General features: G+C 46.8%; 1 protein-coding gene across 1 annotated transcript; it reads right to left on the bottom strand.

Moving 5' to 3' along the window:
* Nucleotides 1-8,492: 8,492 nt before the first annotated feature.
* LRRC55 (leucine rich repeat containing 55) lies at nucleotides 8,493-14,376 on the bottom strand. The gene is made up of 2 exons (XM_059709343.1): nucleotides 13,047-14,376; nucleotides 8,493-9,195 (listed from the first exon to the last, which is right to left on the bottom strand). Exons 1-2 carry the CDS (start codon nucleotides 13,849-13,851, stop codon nucleotides 8,960-8,962), a joined length of 1,041 nt encoding a protein of 346 aa, XP_059565326.1. The 5' UTR covers nucleotides 13,852-14,376; the 3' UTR covers nucleotides 8,493-8,959.
* Nucleotides 14,377-15,397: the final 1,021 nt, after the last annotated feature.

Here is a 15,397-nt window from a genome sequence, read left to right on the forward strand (position 1 = left end):
TTAGTCATCTCTCAGCTTCTAGTTCTTTCCCTTTAGATAGGGGAGCTAGTTGCTACCACTAATTGAATATCATTCTGTGCCAGGCACCATCCTAAGCACTTTACGTACGTAAAATTTGTTCTCATTAAATTTGTTCAGAGACCCTATGCAGTGGCTACCATTGTCCTTTCAAATTCACAGTCAGAGAAATTCAGATACAAAGAGATGACATCATCACCCCACGGTCACATGGCTGGCAAGTGTCAGTCCTGGGATTTGAACCCAGACAAGTTCCATGCTCCCTAGCCCAACTCTTCATTATGCTTTGCAGTTCTCTATCGTAGCCATCTCCCAGGACAACATCAGCGAGATGGTTGTTCTTGTCAAAATCTTTTGGTTTGCTGACATAGGCTACTAATGTCACCAGTGTTTCATTCCTTGGCTAAGATGAGCACACGCTGTTCATTTCCATTTTGAAAAATATGATTCTATGTAATATTCCCATTTCAAACATATTTGGGCCCATCTCAAATATAATTGGTTTCCTGGATTTTCATCTTTGTCTGCAGCTGAGGGAGTCTTTCACTTTCCTTCTAGGAAATCACTTTAGGTTGATGCTCCATGTCTAGCACATACATCACTGAGGAGACCAATCTATTTGTGCTCTGAAAAATGCTGCTGATTTTTTAGGCTTTGATTCCCACTCCTGAAGCTTCATTGCTCGGTTTAAGATCCACTGGTCCTGGTCACTTCAGCAGGATACGGATAATATAAACCAATGCTGTCTGTTCAGACTTTTCTACCCTTGTCTCTGGGCGCTTAGGTTTGGGCTGTTTCCTGTCATTATGAATGAGTTTGTTTATCTGCTTCCTCCCTCACCCTTCCAACTTACTCATCAGGGTTCTGTGATTTACTGATTGTTGACTGTCTAATGGTATTTTTTTTCCATAGTATTAAGACAGCCTTTCTGCTGCTGGGTCTTGCTGAGCATAGCTATAGATAAAGTTTAAAAAAAAAATTAGGCATTTTCCTTGAGTCCTTTTTTGTTCTATCTCCCCATATCTAAGTCCCGCTGGCTCTGCCTCTAAAATATATCCTGTTTGTTTCCTTTCCACTACCAACAATGGTACCCCTTAGAACATCTTTCAATGATATCAATACAGAGATGCCTCCTTTTAACTTACATACATAGAGATCTTTTTTTGAATACTGGCTCAGCTATAGGAGGAGAACCCTCAGAATTGCAAAAATTAGCCACATTATTATGCATTTTCTAGAACTTCATGCTGTGTGCTCCTGAATGACTCCATGAGTTATGTGTGAAACTGGGGGTGATGGGGAACCCACTTGATTATATTATGTTTTTCATAGCTCTGTCATAGTAGCCTTATGATCTCTGTTCTCCAGTGAGTGGGCTGGGAATGATCAGTGACATAAAATAGCCAACATTTTCTCCTCAGGTAGCCTCTTAACCACTTTGCATGGGCAATAAATCCCATTAATTCCTTCAGTGGTAGTAGGGATTTATGATAAACATTCTGAATGCCATAGCTAGCATTTTTTCTCAGTTTCCTTACCATTTCCAATGAGGAGGTTCAGCTTCTTCATGAAGTTCATGTTGCATTATTGTTTGTGTGCTTCAAACATTTTGGTCTCATCTCAAATTGATGTAACCCATATTTCTAATATTTTAAAGCAGTTTGAAAGTAGAAATGAAAAGAAAGAGAGAGAAAGTAAAAATTCTGTAGCAGTAAAAAAAATTGCAAGTGCTGACTATTTCTAGACCTAAATGATAAGAGATAAAATTGGAAAAGCTGACTGTTTCTAGACCTACCTGATTAGAGATAAAATTGCAAAGGGGCTTTGAGCAATGAGACCCACTAAAATTTTTCAGTTAAAGTAACTTAGCCAAGTGGAAACAAATAAGAATAAGAAAGTGGCCTTCTTATCTATTGTTTCAGATAATTTCATGGTTGCCATTAAGAGAGAAGGCACCAAGGAAGAGAAAGCAAGGAATCAAGCTAGACTGGAAAACACTTTTTAGAAAGAACTTTGTGTGTGCACTGAAACATGGAACTTAGTTGAAGCAAATGGAATAAAACTCTACCAAGTTTTTAAGGGAGGTGAATTGCTAAGAAAACATGAATCTGGATTCGAAAAGCTTTTGACCATTGAGACCTAAAACAAATGTCAGGCCAGCATACGTACAGCAGCAGGAGTCTGGTGGAAGGAGATGGGCAACCCTCAAAGAGTGCGTGCTCCCCCAAACCCACTTTAGATTTGGTCATGGTGGATAATCGAAAAGAGATCTCCTTCAAGAGGGAAGAGTCAGAGGTGACAGAGTATGACTAAAAAAAAACTCTTGCTAGAAAGCAGAATCAGGGTCTAATAAAGGAGGTTGATCTGAGGCCTTTATAATGTTCTCGCACCATGATTTCAGAATTGCTATGGACCATGGCGGCTGTGTGTTTTTGTTTCCCCCTTTCTGAATAGGGGTTTTAATTAGCTGTTACTCTGCCATTGTGTCACCATTGTATACTGGATATATGTAAGTGGATGGGTGGTAACTTTATTTTTTAGTTCATAGGTCACTGGACCACAAGGAGGAAACCTGATGAAGGATCATTAGTGATTTTGAGCTTCAACCGGACGTGGTTGGTTATAGGATAAGTATGGAAGGAAGATTGAAAAGGTATTTGGTGACTAGTACAGCAGATGATGTTAGAGACTGGTGGGGTTTCCCAAGCCCTGTTTCCTTTGCCTCCTAGGTACATATAATCTACTCACTTAAAGTTAAATGGAGCCATGGGACTGAATTCTGGCTTGGATTGATAACCTTGACATGCATTAAAATGTGATATGAACACAAAATAAACCTTTATTATCTTACCTAATAATAGATAAACATGTAAATTGACCATCCCTCCACTACACTCACCAGCCAATCAGGAGAGTATGCAAATTAACCCAACAAAGATGGCGATTAATTTGCATACATAAGCACGAGGCGGCAGAGCAAAGACTGAAGACTCCGGCCGGAGCAGTGAAGGCCTGGGTCCCGGGTGCCTAAGGAAAACTGGTGCTGGCAGCCAGGGGAAGGGAAGGCCTATTGCATGAATCTCTTCGTGCAATGGGCCTCTAGTTTTTATCTAATAAAAGAGTAATATGCAAATTGACCATTACTCCAACACACAAGATGGCTGCCCCCATGTGGTCAAAGATGGCCGCCACAAGATGGCCGGTTGGGGAGGGCAGTTGGGGGAAACCAGGTCTGCAGGGGAGGGCAGTTGGGGGGAACCAGGTCTTCAGGGGAGGGCAGTTGGGGGTGACTGGGCCAGAAGGGGAGGACAGTTGGGGGTGACCAAGCCTGAGGAGAGGACAGTTAGGGGCAACCAGCCAGCAGGGGAGGACAGTTAGGGGCTATTGGGCCTGAGGGGAGTAGTTAGGTGTCGATCAGGCTGGCAGGGGAGTGGTTAGGGAGTGATCAGGCTGGCAGGCAGAAGTAGTTAGGGGCAATTAGGCAGGCAGGCAGGTGAGCAGTTGGGAGCCAGCAGTCCTGGATTGTGAGAGGAATGTCCGACTGCCCGTTTAGGACCAGGCCTAAACGGGCGGTTGGCATCCCTCAAGGGGTCCCAGATTGAAGAGGGTACAGGCTGGGCTGAGGGACACCACCACCCCCGTGCACAAATTTCGTGCACCAGGCCTCTAGTTTTCAATAATCCACTAAACAAACCTTTATTCTGTTGAGATTTTTGGGATCACTTGTTTCCACAATTAGCCCATCTTGACCAATGCAGTATTCAAAGCTTTACACAATGAAACATGCAGGATATGTGTTTGTTTTACCTATTACCCTCCATTTTTTTTTCATCAAGTAATCAAAGAGGACTTCTGTGGCTAAAAGCTTACTTCTGATTGAGACTGGATTTTCTTTACTGTCTCATATTTTTCTTGTCCCCTGAAGTCAGTTAGTATTATTGAGTGTTTAAACCGGATTTACTACTTCCTAGTCGTGCAATTTTGGGCACACATTTTTTAAAATTGATTTTGGGGAGAGAGAAAAGAAGAGAGAGAGAGAGAGAGAGAAAGAGAAACATTGATGTGAGAGAGAAACATCAATTGGTTGTGTCCCATAGGTGCTCCGGCTGGGGATCAAACCCCTAACATAGATATGTGCCCTGACCAGAACCAAACCTGCACCCTTTCGGTGCACGGGAGGATGCTCTAACCAACTGAGCCACCCAGAGTGAGCCACTTCCTCTTCAGTGTATTGGAATAGAAAATGGCTGCCACTGCACACTTGCTCCTCATTTTTCTGTCTCTGTTCCCAAGGTACACTGCCATCTCAGTTCCAATAGTATATAGGCTGCACTTGCAAGACTCAGGTGGTTTAGATTCCCTTCCCTTCTTTTCTCACCTATGAGAACAGAGATTGAAATTATACCAGTGATGGCCTCATCTATCCCCCACACCATCCATTTAGATGGTTTACCTGTATGTCTGACCTAATGTCCTTTGCCTACATGACTGAAGTGGGCCATCTCCCTGGCCCACATTCCTTAGTGATGCTAACTAGGCAGGCACACCCACTTGCCTTGGCATGTTTTGTAGATGACCCAAGCTGCAAACACCAACATGTATAAAACATATGCTCTTTTTGTATAATTTTAGGCACCAAAATATGCCTACACATAAGGGTGTGTGCATACAGACACACACGTATTCTTTTTGCCTGGTAGAAATATGCTTCTGTGGTGTTCCTTCTACTCCCACACATGCCCCTCCATGGCTGGCACATCTCCTAATTATTCCCATCTACTCCCTCCCCATAGACCTTTTGTGTGTATATTTTGGCACACACCCTCTTGATTCTGCCTAGTTCCTTTTTCTCTCTCTTTCTCTGCCTCCCTCTCTCTCCCTCCTCTTCACAACTCTTTTAGAAAATTTGTTAAACTATACACTCTTTATTATTAATGCACATTTATGAAAAATTCTTCACAGTTACAAAAGTGCAAGGTTATAAAATCATCTCCATACAAAGGTTGGCATCTTCCCTTTCCCCATCCCTCCCTAACCCTCCCACCCCAGACATCAGCATTCCTCAGGACAGCACTCAGAAAAACTGAGAGCTCTGTGGCTCTAGATCTCTCCACCCAGCACTGTGACAAACATGATGGTAATGTACACAGGACCTTGCAACTTGCTTCTTTCACTTCTCTTTTGCCTCCTTCTTGGGTGGGGAGAGCAGACAAGTTTCTCTAGCTTTGGGAAGAATGGACAAAAATATTTCCTTTCTAGAGCTGGAAAAAATGCCAGAGCTGTATCAACAAAGAGATCTATAGGGATTGTAAGTCTTCCCTGATGGTGGAAGAGAAATACTTGTTTTGGTCTGTGATCAAATTCCATACACCAACCTCCTTAAAAGGAGCCAGCAGACTCTATAGCAACTCTGGGGACCCATTTCTGCAGGGTTCTCTGGGAATCTCTATAGGAATGGGGAAACAATGGAGGCAATCTGAGGGTGATCAAAAGAAACTGGTCCAAAGTGATGTGTTGTAAATGTGGGGTCTTTTCTAAAGAACAATGGCCCAGAACTTGACTATCACAGCACTGTTGGTTAACTAAACTTTGATATCCTCAAGCCCATGAGGAAGCTTCTTTGATTAGGATAATCTCTGAGGGATGGAAGAGAACAAAGGGAAGTATTCAGGATCTCATTAGTCTGCCTCTACCACATCTCTCTGTTTTTATATTTTCCAAACAGGTAGCTATCCCTACTCAAACCCTAATGGGATTCCATATTACTGTAGTAAGCAATGCAATAAACAGATGGCTGAGCAGACTATTGGAGAACTGAAGTCAAGTTCCAGAGAGATTGGCCCCATATCAGTAGACACCTAACATACATGAAACCTCATGAACAGACACATGGATTCAGAGATACTCCAACACTTACATGTTAACTAATCTGGAAAAAACTTAATGACACCTTGTGGGATCACCATCATGGGTTCTTGGTCAGCAGCACTATGGGAACTGTTTCAATTGGTACTGCTAGATTCCCTCTAGAAGTGTGCCTCTAGAAGCTTGCTTCTGATAGTCTGTACAAGATACTGGTGATGGGAGGTGAGGGAAGTTTCCTCATTGTGCTTTAGTTAACTGGGGATCTTCTAGCAGCTGGGGACCTTCTAAAATCCATGTATCCTACTCATTAACAGGGACTAAATAATCTCATTAGAAAGGACATTTGATCTCAAGGGTCATTTGGTGTCTTGTTTGGTTCTAGTTCTATGCAAAAAACAAGTACATATCTTAAAATATATTAACTATATTTTAGCAAACAAGAGTATCTAGGAGATTATCATAGATGCATATGATGTTCTTCTATGGGAGGCTTAACTATTTGTATCAGGACTATTATTTCTACAAGAACCTTTCCAAATACCTTAGACTGTGAGATTGACTAGTGGAGGGCAGCCCCAATCCACCTGTCCTGGACATAGCGGAAGAAGAGATAGGGCACAGTTCTGCTCCAGATGTCACAAGAGCAGGGTTCTGGCCTGGATGTTGTAAGCAAGATTCAGGACACACAAGGTTCAAGTACCCCAGGTCTAACAAAGTTCTGGGTACTCTTTTGAGTTGACTAGCTTAGGGAGCATGAGTAAAAATTCTTGGAAGATGATATGTTTTTCTTTCATTCCTTCAAGCCTGCCAGGAAGATGGGATGATACAAGTCTGCTGGAGTTGGGGGCAAGGTAGGAAGCCCCTGTTTTAATTTATATCCTGGCCAGCATTGGCAACATGTTGGACTGTGCCTTAAAGTCTTCTCCTATCATGCAGAGGTTCTTACCCACACTTTCTGACACCCTTTGTCTCTCTTGAAACACAACACAGCAGGGGTTAACACAGATTTCTCTCCTGTTTCCCAAAGGTCTTATTTTTTAGATGGCTACCATTTCTAATGCATTATTTGCACATTGCAAGGCAGGTGACTCTTATTCAGGTGTTGCCTGCGCTGTTCTAAGTTTCAGAGGCTGTGATTTGCCCTACCATGAGCATATCTAAATCTGTACAGCAGCTAGGTTTTTACTGTCCTTTAGATAGCTGATCTACTAGGATGTTTCATGGCTGCTGAGTCCTAGGGCCCCACTATCCAGCCTCCCAGGCATTCTCTTCCCAAGCACCTGGGGCACTACTGGAAAGAGAGCTGAGTTGGAGTTGAGTCTCAACCTTGCCGTTTAGTCAAGTCACACCCGCTCTTGAGTCTCTATTTTTTTTTTTTTTAAATCTGTAAAATAGGAGAAATGATGGCTTGCCTGCCACACAGGGTTGTGGAGTTAGGAAGAATAATGCCAAAGCACTTCAGGAACTGTCCAGTGCTGAACAAATGTAGAGAAGATGATGATGAAGCTGATGACACTGATAATGAAGATGACGACAATGATGATAATTGTGCTTTATACATGAAGATACTTGCTTTTTGATGGACTGATTAGACACAGTTTCCCCGACTAGAGCTACCTAACACCCTCCTTCTAGGGTTTATCTGGATAACCTTGGGTAAGATATTTAGCTTTCAGCAATGAATTCATCTGTAAAATGGGAATAATAAAAGCCACCAGGCAATGTTGCTGCGAGAACTAATATAAATGAATCAATAGATGTAATAGTGCCCAGAGGAGTGCTGGCTCTTATTAGGAGCTTCATCAGCACTACTTGACTTTGAAGTTATATACTTTTGAAGGGAATTGTAATGTTTTCTTACTTGACTGGGGTAGTTGAAAGAGCACAGACTTACTTCGCTCATAAGTATCACATAACCTTGACCTCTCTGGGCCTTACTTGCCCATCTGTAAAATGGGAACTTTAATGCTCACCTCAGAAGATTGTTATGTGCATTAAAGGAAATTGTGGAGAGCGTTTATCACAGTGTCCAACACTGGCAAGTGTTTGGTAATAGCTCTCTCACCTTTATGCTTAAGTGATTGAGTTGTTTTGAAGAAAGAGCAAAGCCTCCTTCAGTCCTGTACTATCATGCTACAGGGATGCAGCCCACAGTGCACTTTCCTGGTGACGTTCCTTGGCATGAGCACTGTGGCAAGAATAGTTACGAGATTAGGAGTCCGAGTGCCAGGACTCAAGCTGTTCTTTCCTGGGCCTCCTGCTTCTTTCTTCTGAAGCCAAAGCTGGAGTGAGAGGCAGAAGACAGAGGTGGGAGGAAGGGCACTGAAGGTGTCCTCAGCTTTCTACCTGGGACCTTGCCAGCAGGCTACAACTGTTGATCTAGTGTGGGGGGCAGTCACTGGGAGGTGGTCTCACCTGTTACTGCTGGTAGGAGGCAGCCAAGGGGCTGGGCATTGGAGAGCTCTCCAATGGAATGGAAAGCTCTCACCCTCTGGAGGCAATGGTAGGCAGCTCTGAGCAATGACAGGTGGGTGTCAGAGGGAAAGTTTTGGTCCTGCGCCACTTTCCTTCTGTACACTGAGGTCCCAGGGATTGTTCACCCATGGTCCTCGATGTACCACACGTATTCTGGCCTCTATCATTTGTGTATGTACGCCCTTCTTGGTCTACTTGACAAAGCAGACAGTTTTGATGACCCAGCTCACAAATCACCTCTACTCTTATTCTTCTCTTGAACTTTTTGAAGCACAGTTGATAACCCCTCCTATGGGCTTCCATAGCTATGTACTCAGAAAGCCAACAGATTGTCTTAAAGGGAATATTTTCTGATTCTTTCTCCTCTAGCAGAGGGAAGTGCCTTGAGGGCAGGAACTAGGTGGCTTCATCTAACACTGCCAGTTCCTAGCACAGTGCCTGGCCCACAGTAGAAGCTTATTCAAAAGTAGCTTCCTGACATTGCTTGAGCTATGACAGAGGTGGCCAGGGCACCATGGGGCTAGAGTGGGCAGCCAGGAAGAGTGTCCGGTATGAACGGCAGTGGTGGTCAGCAGCATGGAGAGGATGCCAGGCACCCACATCAAATCTCTTCCTCTTCACTGGCTTTGCTCCAACGGTGGCAGCAGTTGGCTGTGATGCCCAGGAGGAAGTTGGTGGCCACAGATGCGATGGATACTACGAAGCCCACAAATGCGATGAAGAGGTAATCATCCAGGGTCAAGGTCAGGTGACAAGCCTTGAAGCTCTCTTCAGTGAGGGAGAAGAGTGGGGCACCCTCAACCTCAGGGGGGCCCCGGCACTCAGCCAGCTGAGAATCTGCAACACAGAACCCAGGGAGGGTGAAAGGCCTGGGGAGACAGAATGGAATGGAGAGCACCCACCCTACCCAAGAGCAGTTTAGTTTCTTTTGTACTAAAATTTTTACTTACCTTCTTTAGTCCCCTCAACAGCCCTCAAGGCAAATATTTTTATACCCATTTTTTTATAGAAGTGGCGATCACTGTTAGGAGAATTTAGTAACTTGTCCAATAGCCACTATTCATAATAGAACTGGGGCTTTTGTGGGCTACCATTGTCTCTTATATAAGCCTTCCAACTGATCTCTGGGCTCCTGCCTTTAAACCATCTCATCACAGTGGCTGAGTGATCCATTCAAACCTGAAGTCCTGTCATGTCACTCTCTGCTTTTTATCTTCACACAGACTGAAAGCCAAGGTCCTCACCAGGGGCTGCAAAGACTTCTCCCCATTGCTTCCACTCTAATCCTTGCTTACTCTGTTTCATCCACTCAAACTTCCTGGTCATTATTCCACACCCGAGCTTGTCCCCTCTTGGGTAGGGAGGGGGTACCTTTGAATTTGTCCCCTGGTGATGATGGTTCTCTTCTGCATCTCTGCACAGCTCAATTCCTCATGTCCTAGGAGACTTTGCTCAAATATCACCTTATTGGACTTCCCTTATGATACTCTGTAAAAGAGTATCCCCTAAGTCGTCTTTCCTAGGCATTTCTTGTCTTAGCTACTCTGCCTAACTTTTCTTGATAATGTTGAACACTGTCTGACAGCTTCTTTGTTATCTATCTCCTCCACCTTGAATATAAGCATTTCCCATAGTATCGTTAGCGTCAGAACCATGTCCTGTCCATGTAAGTGCTCAGCGAATCTTTGTTAAATGCGTATGTGGATAAATGATTCTGTCCAACTCTGAAGCATTGGGTCTTTCTACTACCCTACGTGGCTTTTCCAGATACACAAAGTGTAGGGTTAAGAGTGTGGGCTCTGGAGCCATTGACCTGGGTTCAAATCCCCTCTCTATCTCTCCCAAGTTGTGTGATTGAGGATAAGCCATTTAGCCCCTCTGTGTCTTGGCTTCTTCATCTGTAAAATGAGGATAATAGTAGTATCTACCTCATAGGGTTGTTATGAGGAGTCTATGAGTTAACATATAAATGGTATGTTCTTGGTATATAGTAAGTATTGTGTAATGTGTGCTTTTATTATTACCCTATTTTGATCTTTTTGGACAGGTCAGAGGGGGCTTCTCCTTCATTGGTTTACCATTCTCTCCATCATTGATGGTCCAGGGTCACATGTACAAATCCTTCCAGGGTCACATGTACAAATTCTTGATGACTGTCAATGGTTCCATTGTACTCTGCCTTAGGAGTAGGTAGCAGTTTGCCATTCCTTTGTTCAAATTAATTAAGTTCTCATCTTGGACAAGTTTTTTTTTCCTTTCTGGCTTTCATGAAGAAAGGGGACACATAAAAAAGGGATAGTCTAACTTATTGTCTAGGAGAGTCAATGTGAAGATGTGAAGGGTTTTTCTAAATTTTATGGTGCAAAATGCTTTTTACTCATTCTGTAGATTTTGGGGCCAAAGAATAAAATCGTGGATTTGGATTGACCCTTTGGAGAAATGGATGAGCATCATTATCCTTAGAAATGGGGAGCCAGGTTCAGAAAAAGAATTCAATCTGTCTCCAACCTCAGGTTGAGGTGGGTCCCTGTAGGCTGTATGCAAAGTACGCTAGACCCTTCCCAGGACAAGACTGTATCTGGAGTTGACCATCAAGAGGCTCTTCTTTTGGAACTGGAAGATGCTGAACTCCCAAGTCTACTGTGTGGCTGGGTTTGGTGAGACAATACAAAGCTGGGGAGTGTGGAGGCAGTGAGGGTAATTCGTGTGGACCAACCAGAGGAGGCTCCAAGGGCATGTGGTTGGGCCCTGCAGGAGTGCAGGATGAAAGCCTGGGGCTGACAAAACTCTCTGGCAAGTCAAAGGACCAGTCTTGAAGTTAAGTTATATCCCAAGGGCACCCTTATGTTTCTCTGTGTTGCAATTTGTCTAAAAGTTGTGGATAGTATTTAGAGTCCCATGAAAAATGGAGAAGAAACCAAAAAAGACAGAGGGCAGAGGATTGCCTAGTCCTACCTACACTGGTAAGTTCTTCACCCCCAAGAGGAAGTATCCTGGAGTGTGGTGTGGTACAAAGTGTGTTCTGTGGAGGAACGGGGAACATGGGTTTCTAGCTGTGGTATACTTGTGTTCTCACTGTTGGTTTGCAGACAGTCACTTTCCCTTCTGGAACTTGAGTCCCTCATCTGTACTGACATGAGTCTTTGGTGATGGGATCTTGGATCCCTCTCCCACTCGTTGGGAGTTTGAGCTTTTTCTGAAGGGTAGCAGGAATCTAAGAGATTCCAAAAAAGGAGGAGCCCAGGTGTGGTGGAAGCTTAGTGCTTAGAGTGCCCCCTCTGTTTCTAGTGCACAGGAGAGAGGGGAGCAGATGCAGCTCCAAAGGTTGAACAGGTGGGGGGATCGCTCTAGGCAGCCTCCCCCCCGACCCCCCTGCCATCGCCCTATCTCAGTCCCCAGCTATTTTGGTCCCAGAGAACATCCTCCCACAGCTCTGTGGAAACATGGGAATCGTGACCCACAGCTCCCCCAAGCTATTTTGGTCCCGGACTCCCCACTCAGTCCTCCTCTCCCTCCTACCTCATTCATCATCACTTCTGAACACACTGTGAGCCCAGGCTCTGGGACATCCCCTGGGATATTGCCCTCAGCTATTTCTGTTATTTTACTGCTGGGGCTCATGCCAAAGCTGAGTGCTGCCACACAGGAGAGCTGGTGACGGGGGCCACGACTGAATATTGCCTGCCTCCAGGCCAGTTTTGGACACCAGTGGGTGAGTCCAGGGCCCATCAAACCTTCATGATTCAGGCTCCTTCAGTTCCCCAATCCACCCCTGGTTGGAGTTGTCTGGTTAAATCATCACATCCTAGTTTCTCCTCTCAACTCTCCATCTCATGCTCAAATCTTGTGGAACTCTGCTGAGACCCTTTGGCCCAGAACTTAGGCCAGAACTCATGCCCCGACTCTCCTGCTAGCCTAGAACGGACTCTTCGGGGGGTACAGCCAGAGGCAGCCGGACTGCAAGGGTTGATTTCTGACTTCAAACACTTAGCAGAGCTGTAACTTCAGGCAAGTTACTGAACCCCTCTGTGCCTCAGTTTCACCCTCTGTAGAGTGGGGATGGCTCATTAAGGTGAGGATGAGATGAGCTAAAATATATAATATGCTTGGAATAGAGCACGGCCATAAGTACAAAAATAAATAGCGTTAGCCATTTCTATCTCTGGGAGACTGCCAGCACTCAGAACACTTAAGCAGTCTTGAAGAGTAGAACAGGACTTTGAAGTCAAATACACTTGAGCTTTATCCATGGCTCTGCCAGTTTGTAATCGAGTGATTCTGGGCTACTCTTTTCATGGTTCTAAACCTCAGTTTCTTCACCCGCAAAATGGGGGTGCTAAGAGTGGGACCATGCATGCCAAGTTCTTGGTCATGGTGAAAGCTCAATAAACACTGTCTATTATGAACTCTTCTTGTTTATTGTCTGTCTGCCTCATTAGGTCATAAGTGCCACAGAGGCAAGGGCAGTGTCTGTTATGTTAATGAATGAATTTCCAGCACCTACTCTACAAAGCAAGGACTCTACAAACACTTGTGGAGCAAAAGAGCTGGGTACAGAGACGCGAGCATAAATCAGGGCACACCGTAGGGGCTCAAGATCTCTAAGTCCTCTCTTCTTTGGAGTCTTTCCTTTCAGTGAGGCCAGAACCCCCTTTTCCCCAGACCCCCAGTCCTGCCCCCTCCCTTACCTGAGGTACAGCGCTGGATCCGGTTTCGCAGCCACTTCAGCAGGGGCTCCATAGTACAGCCGCACACCCAGGGGTTGCCGCCGATCTGCAGGGTCACCAGCCCTGGCAAGCCTTCCAGAGCCTCGAGGCTGAGGAAGGCCAGACCCCCATAGCTGAGGTCCAGGTCTCGGAGCTGCATCAGGCCCTGGAAGGCCTGCGGGTGCACCCTGCGCAACCACGGGTTGTGGCTCAGGTCGATGTGCACCAGGCCATGGGCTTCCTGGAACATGTCGGCTGGCACGTGGCTGAGGTTGTTGTAGCTCAGATCCAGGTGTGCCAAGCGCTTGGCATGGAGGAAGAGGCCTGGGGGCAGCTCGATCAAGGAGTTGTTGCGTAAATCCAACACCCTGAGCTCCATGTAGCACGTGAGGTAGCCCGGCGGCACAGTGGCGATGCGGTTGTGGGCCAGGCTGAGGTTGCGCATGTCCATGGGCAGGTCTGGGGGCACGGAGAATAGCCGTTGGCTGCTGCAATCCACCACCTGGTTATGGCATGTGCAAAGGACGGGGCAGCTGGTGCCCGCGTCCGAGTGCATCACCCCAGCTGCCAAGAGGAGGGAGACCAGGAACAGGGCTGGGTTGGGGGGCCCAGGCCAGGGTAGCTGGGACCAGGTATCACCCATCTTAGGCAGCTGGCAACGGCAGTGCTGAATGGAGCCCACAGGGGCTGGGGCTGTGTCCATAGAATCAAGAGTCAGTGGCACAGGAGGGCAGCGACATCCGGGCCTAGAGCCCTGGAGGGTGGGGCTTCTGAGCAAGGGTGTCATGACTCAAGCCTTTCCTGGGAGCCTCTGAACGCCAGAGAGCTCCCTAGGTGAGAGCCACAGGAAGTCCCCTCTGGAGTCTAGGGAGCAAGCAACCCGTTTGAGGTCCCCCAGGGTCTGCAGAGATGATCAAAACTTGAGAAAGGAAGGAGGCGAGGATGGGGCTGGACCAGCTGCCAGCAGGCCGTGGAAGGGTCCCTGCAGATCTTTTGTGTCCCTCGCACCCATGACTGCTGGGAGCTTCCTCTTCGTGCTGTGTCTGAGAGGTGGGAGGGGGGGAGCAAAGGACACGAAAGGGGCCTTTTAAAGGTCCCAGAATGCCTAAAAGTCCCCACCCCTCCCCAAGTCTGGGATTGATGATCAGGATGCCAGAGCTGCGTCGGGGTCTCCAGCATTCAAGGTCTCAGACGGGATTCTATTGGTGGCCCAGTGGACTCGAGTCCAAGGGGGTCCATGGGTGGGTGCTTTGGGCAGGGAGCCCGAAGTGAAGTGGATCTCCATGGGCTTCCCGAAAGCCCGAGTCCTCGGCCTCAGTGACTATGGTAATCCCCGGGGAGGGGAAGACCCCAAGTGCCACCCACTGTTTGCACTGCTGAGCCTGGGAAGAGTCATGTGTCCTGAAGGTGCAGGAGGGGGCAGCTAGGAGCTCTGGCAACTTCCCAAGTTGGTGCTTCTCTTAGGCGGCTTTGCGTTCAGGGGGTGGAGGCAGAATTCCTTCTGGCAACAAGGAAAGCACTCAGGCAGAGGAACGTGCCCTCTTCTCCCCGTGGCCCCTCTCCTAGGCTTGGTGCCCCCTCCTCCCCCCTCTACTCAAAGTTCTCTGTATACTGTCTGTGTCTCAGGTGGGCTCAGACCCCAGCCTCACACGATTGTTACTCACTAACCTTGTGGGCCCCTTCCTTCAGCCATCCTCCTAAGTGTCTGTCCTGCGCTGGATGCATTTTCTCATGCTCATAGCCCCACCTCCACCAGCACCAAATACCCCACCCTTGCACAACTCTCAAAGAAAAAAGGCATACACACTCTGGCGGATTGCAGACCTCTTTCAGTCCTCTTAGCTCTCTTTCTCTGTCTCTGTCTCTCTCTCTGACACACACACACACACACACACACACACACACACACACACACACACACGTTGTTCCACTCCTGTGACTCCAGCACATTTGCCCTGCCCTGCGCTCATGCCTCCCCAGTTTTCTCTCCAGCTTCCTTCTGAACATGCACTCTGCCCCTCCCAGTCTGTCCCCACCACCTTTCACCCCCCAGTGCACACCCCTAATCGTAGCATCCTTTCCCACAAACACTCCACTCTCCCCTTAGCCCCCCAGCTTGAGCCCACACCCACACTTGGCCAGGCAGAGGGACAGAGCACGATGCCACCCTCGGTGGCTCACCCTGCCATACACTCTGCAGCCAGCCTCTGAGCCCCTGGATTCTCCGGTGCCCACCTGCTGTCCTCACTTGTCCTCCCCGCACCCCCTCCTCTGACACTGCTTCTCTTCCCACTGATTCCTGCCTCAATCCTACCCACTGGGAAGTCACCCCA

This window comes from Myotis daubentonii, chromosome 9 (assembly GCF_963259705.1).
Source record: "Myotis daubentonii chromosome 9, mMyoDau2.1, whole genome shotgun sequence".
NCBI classification, from domain to species: domain Eukaryota; kingdom Metazoa; phylum Chordata; class Mammalia; order Chiroptera; family Vespertilionidae; genus Myotis; species Myotis daubentonii.

What these genes read in the sequence shown, in the direction of transcription:
- LRRC55 (XM_059709343.1), bottom strand. Translation starts at nt 13,851, where the DNA reads ATGACACCCTTGCTCAGAAGCCCCACCCTCCAGGGCTCTAGGCCCGGA. An exon ending in GATCCAGCGCTGTACCTCAG is followed by an intron (nt 9,196 to 13,046) that starts GTAAGGGAGGGG and finishes TCTGTGTTGCAG; the next exon opens with ATTCTCAGCTGGCTGAGTGC.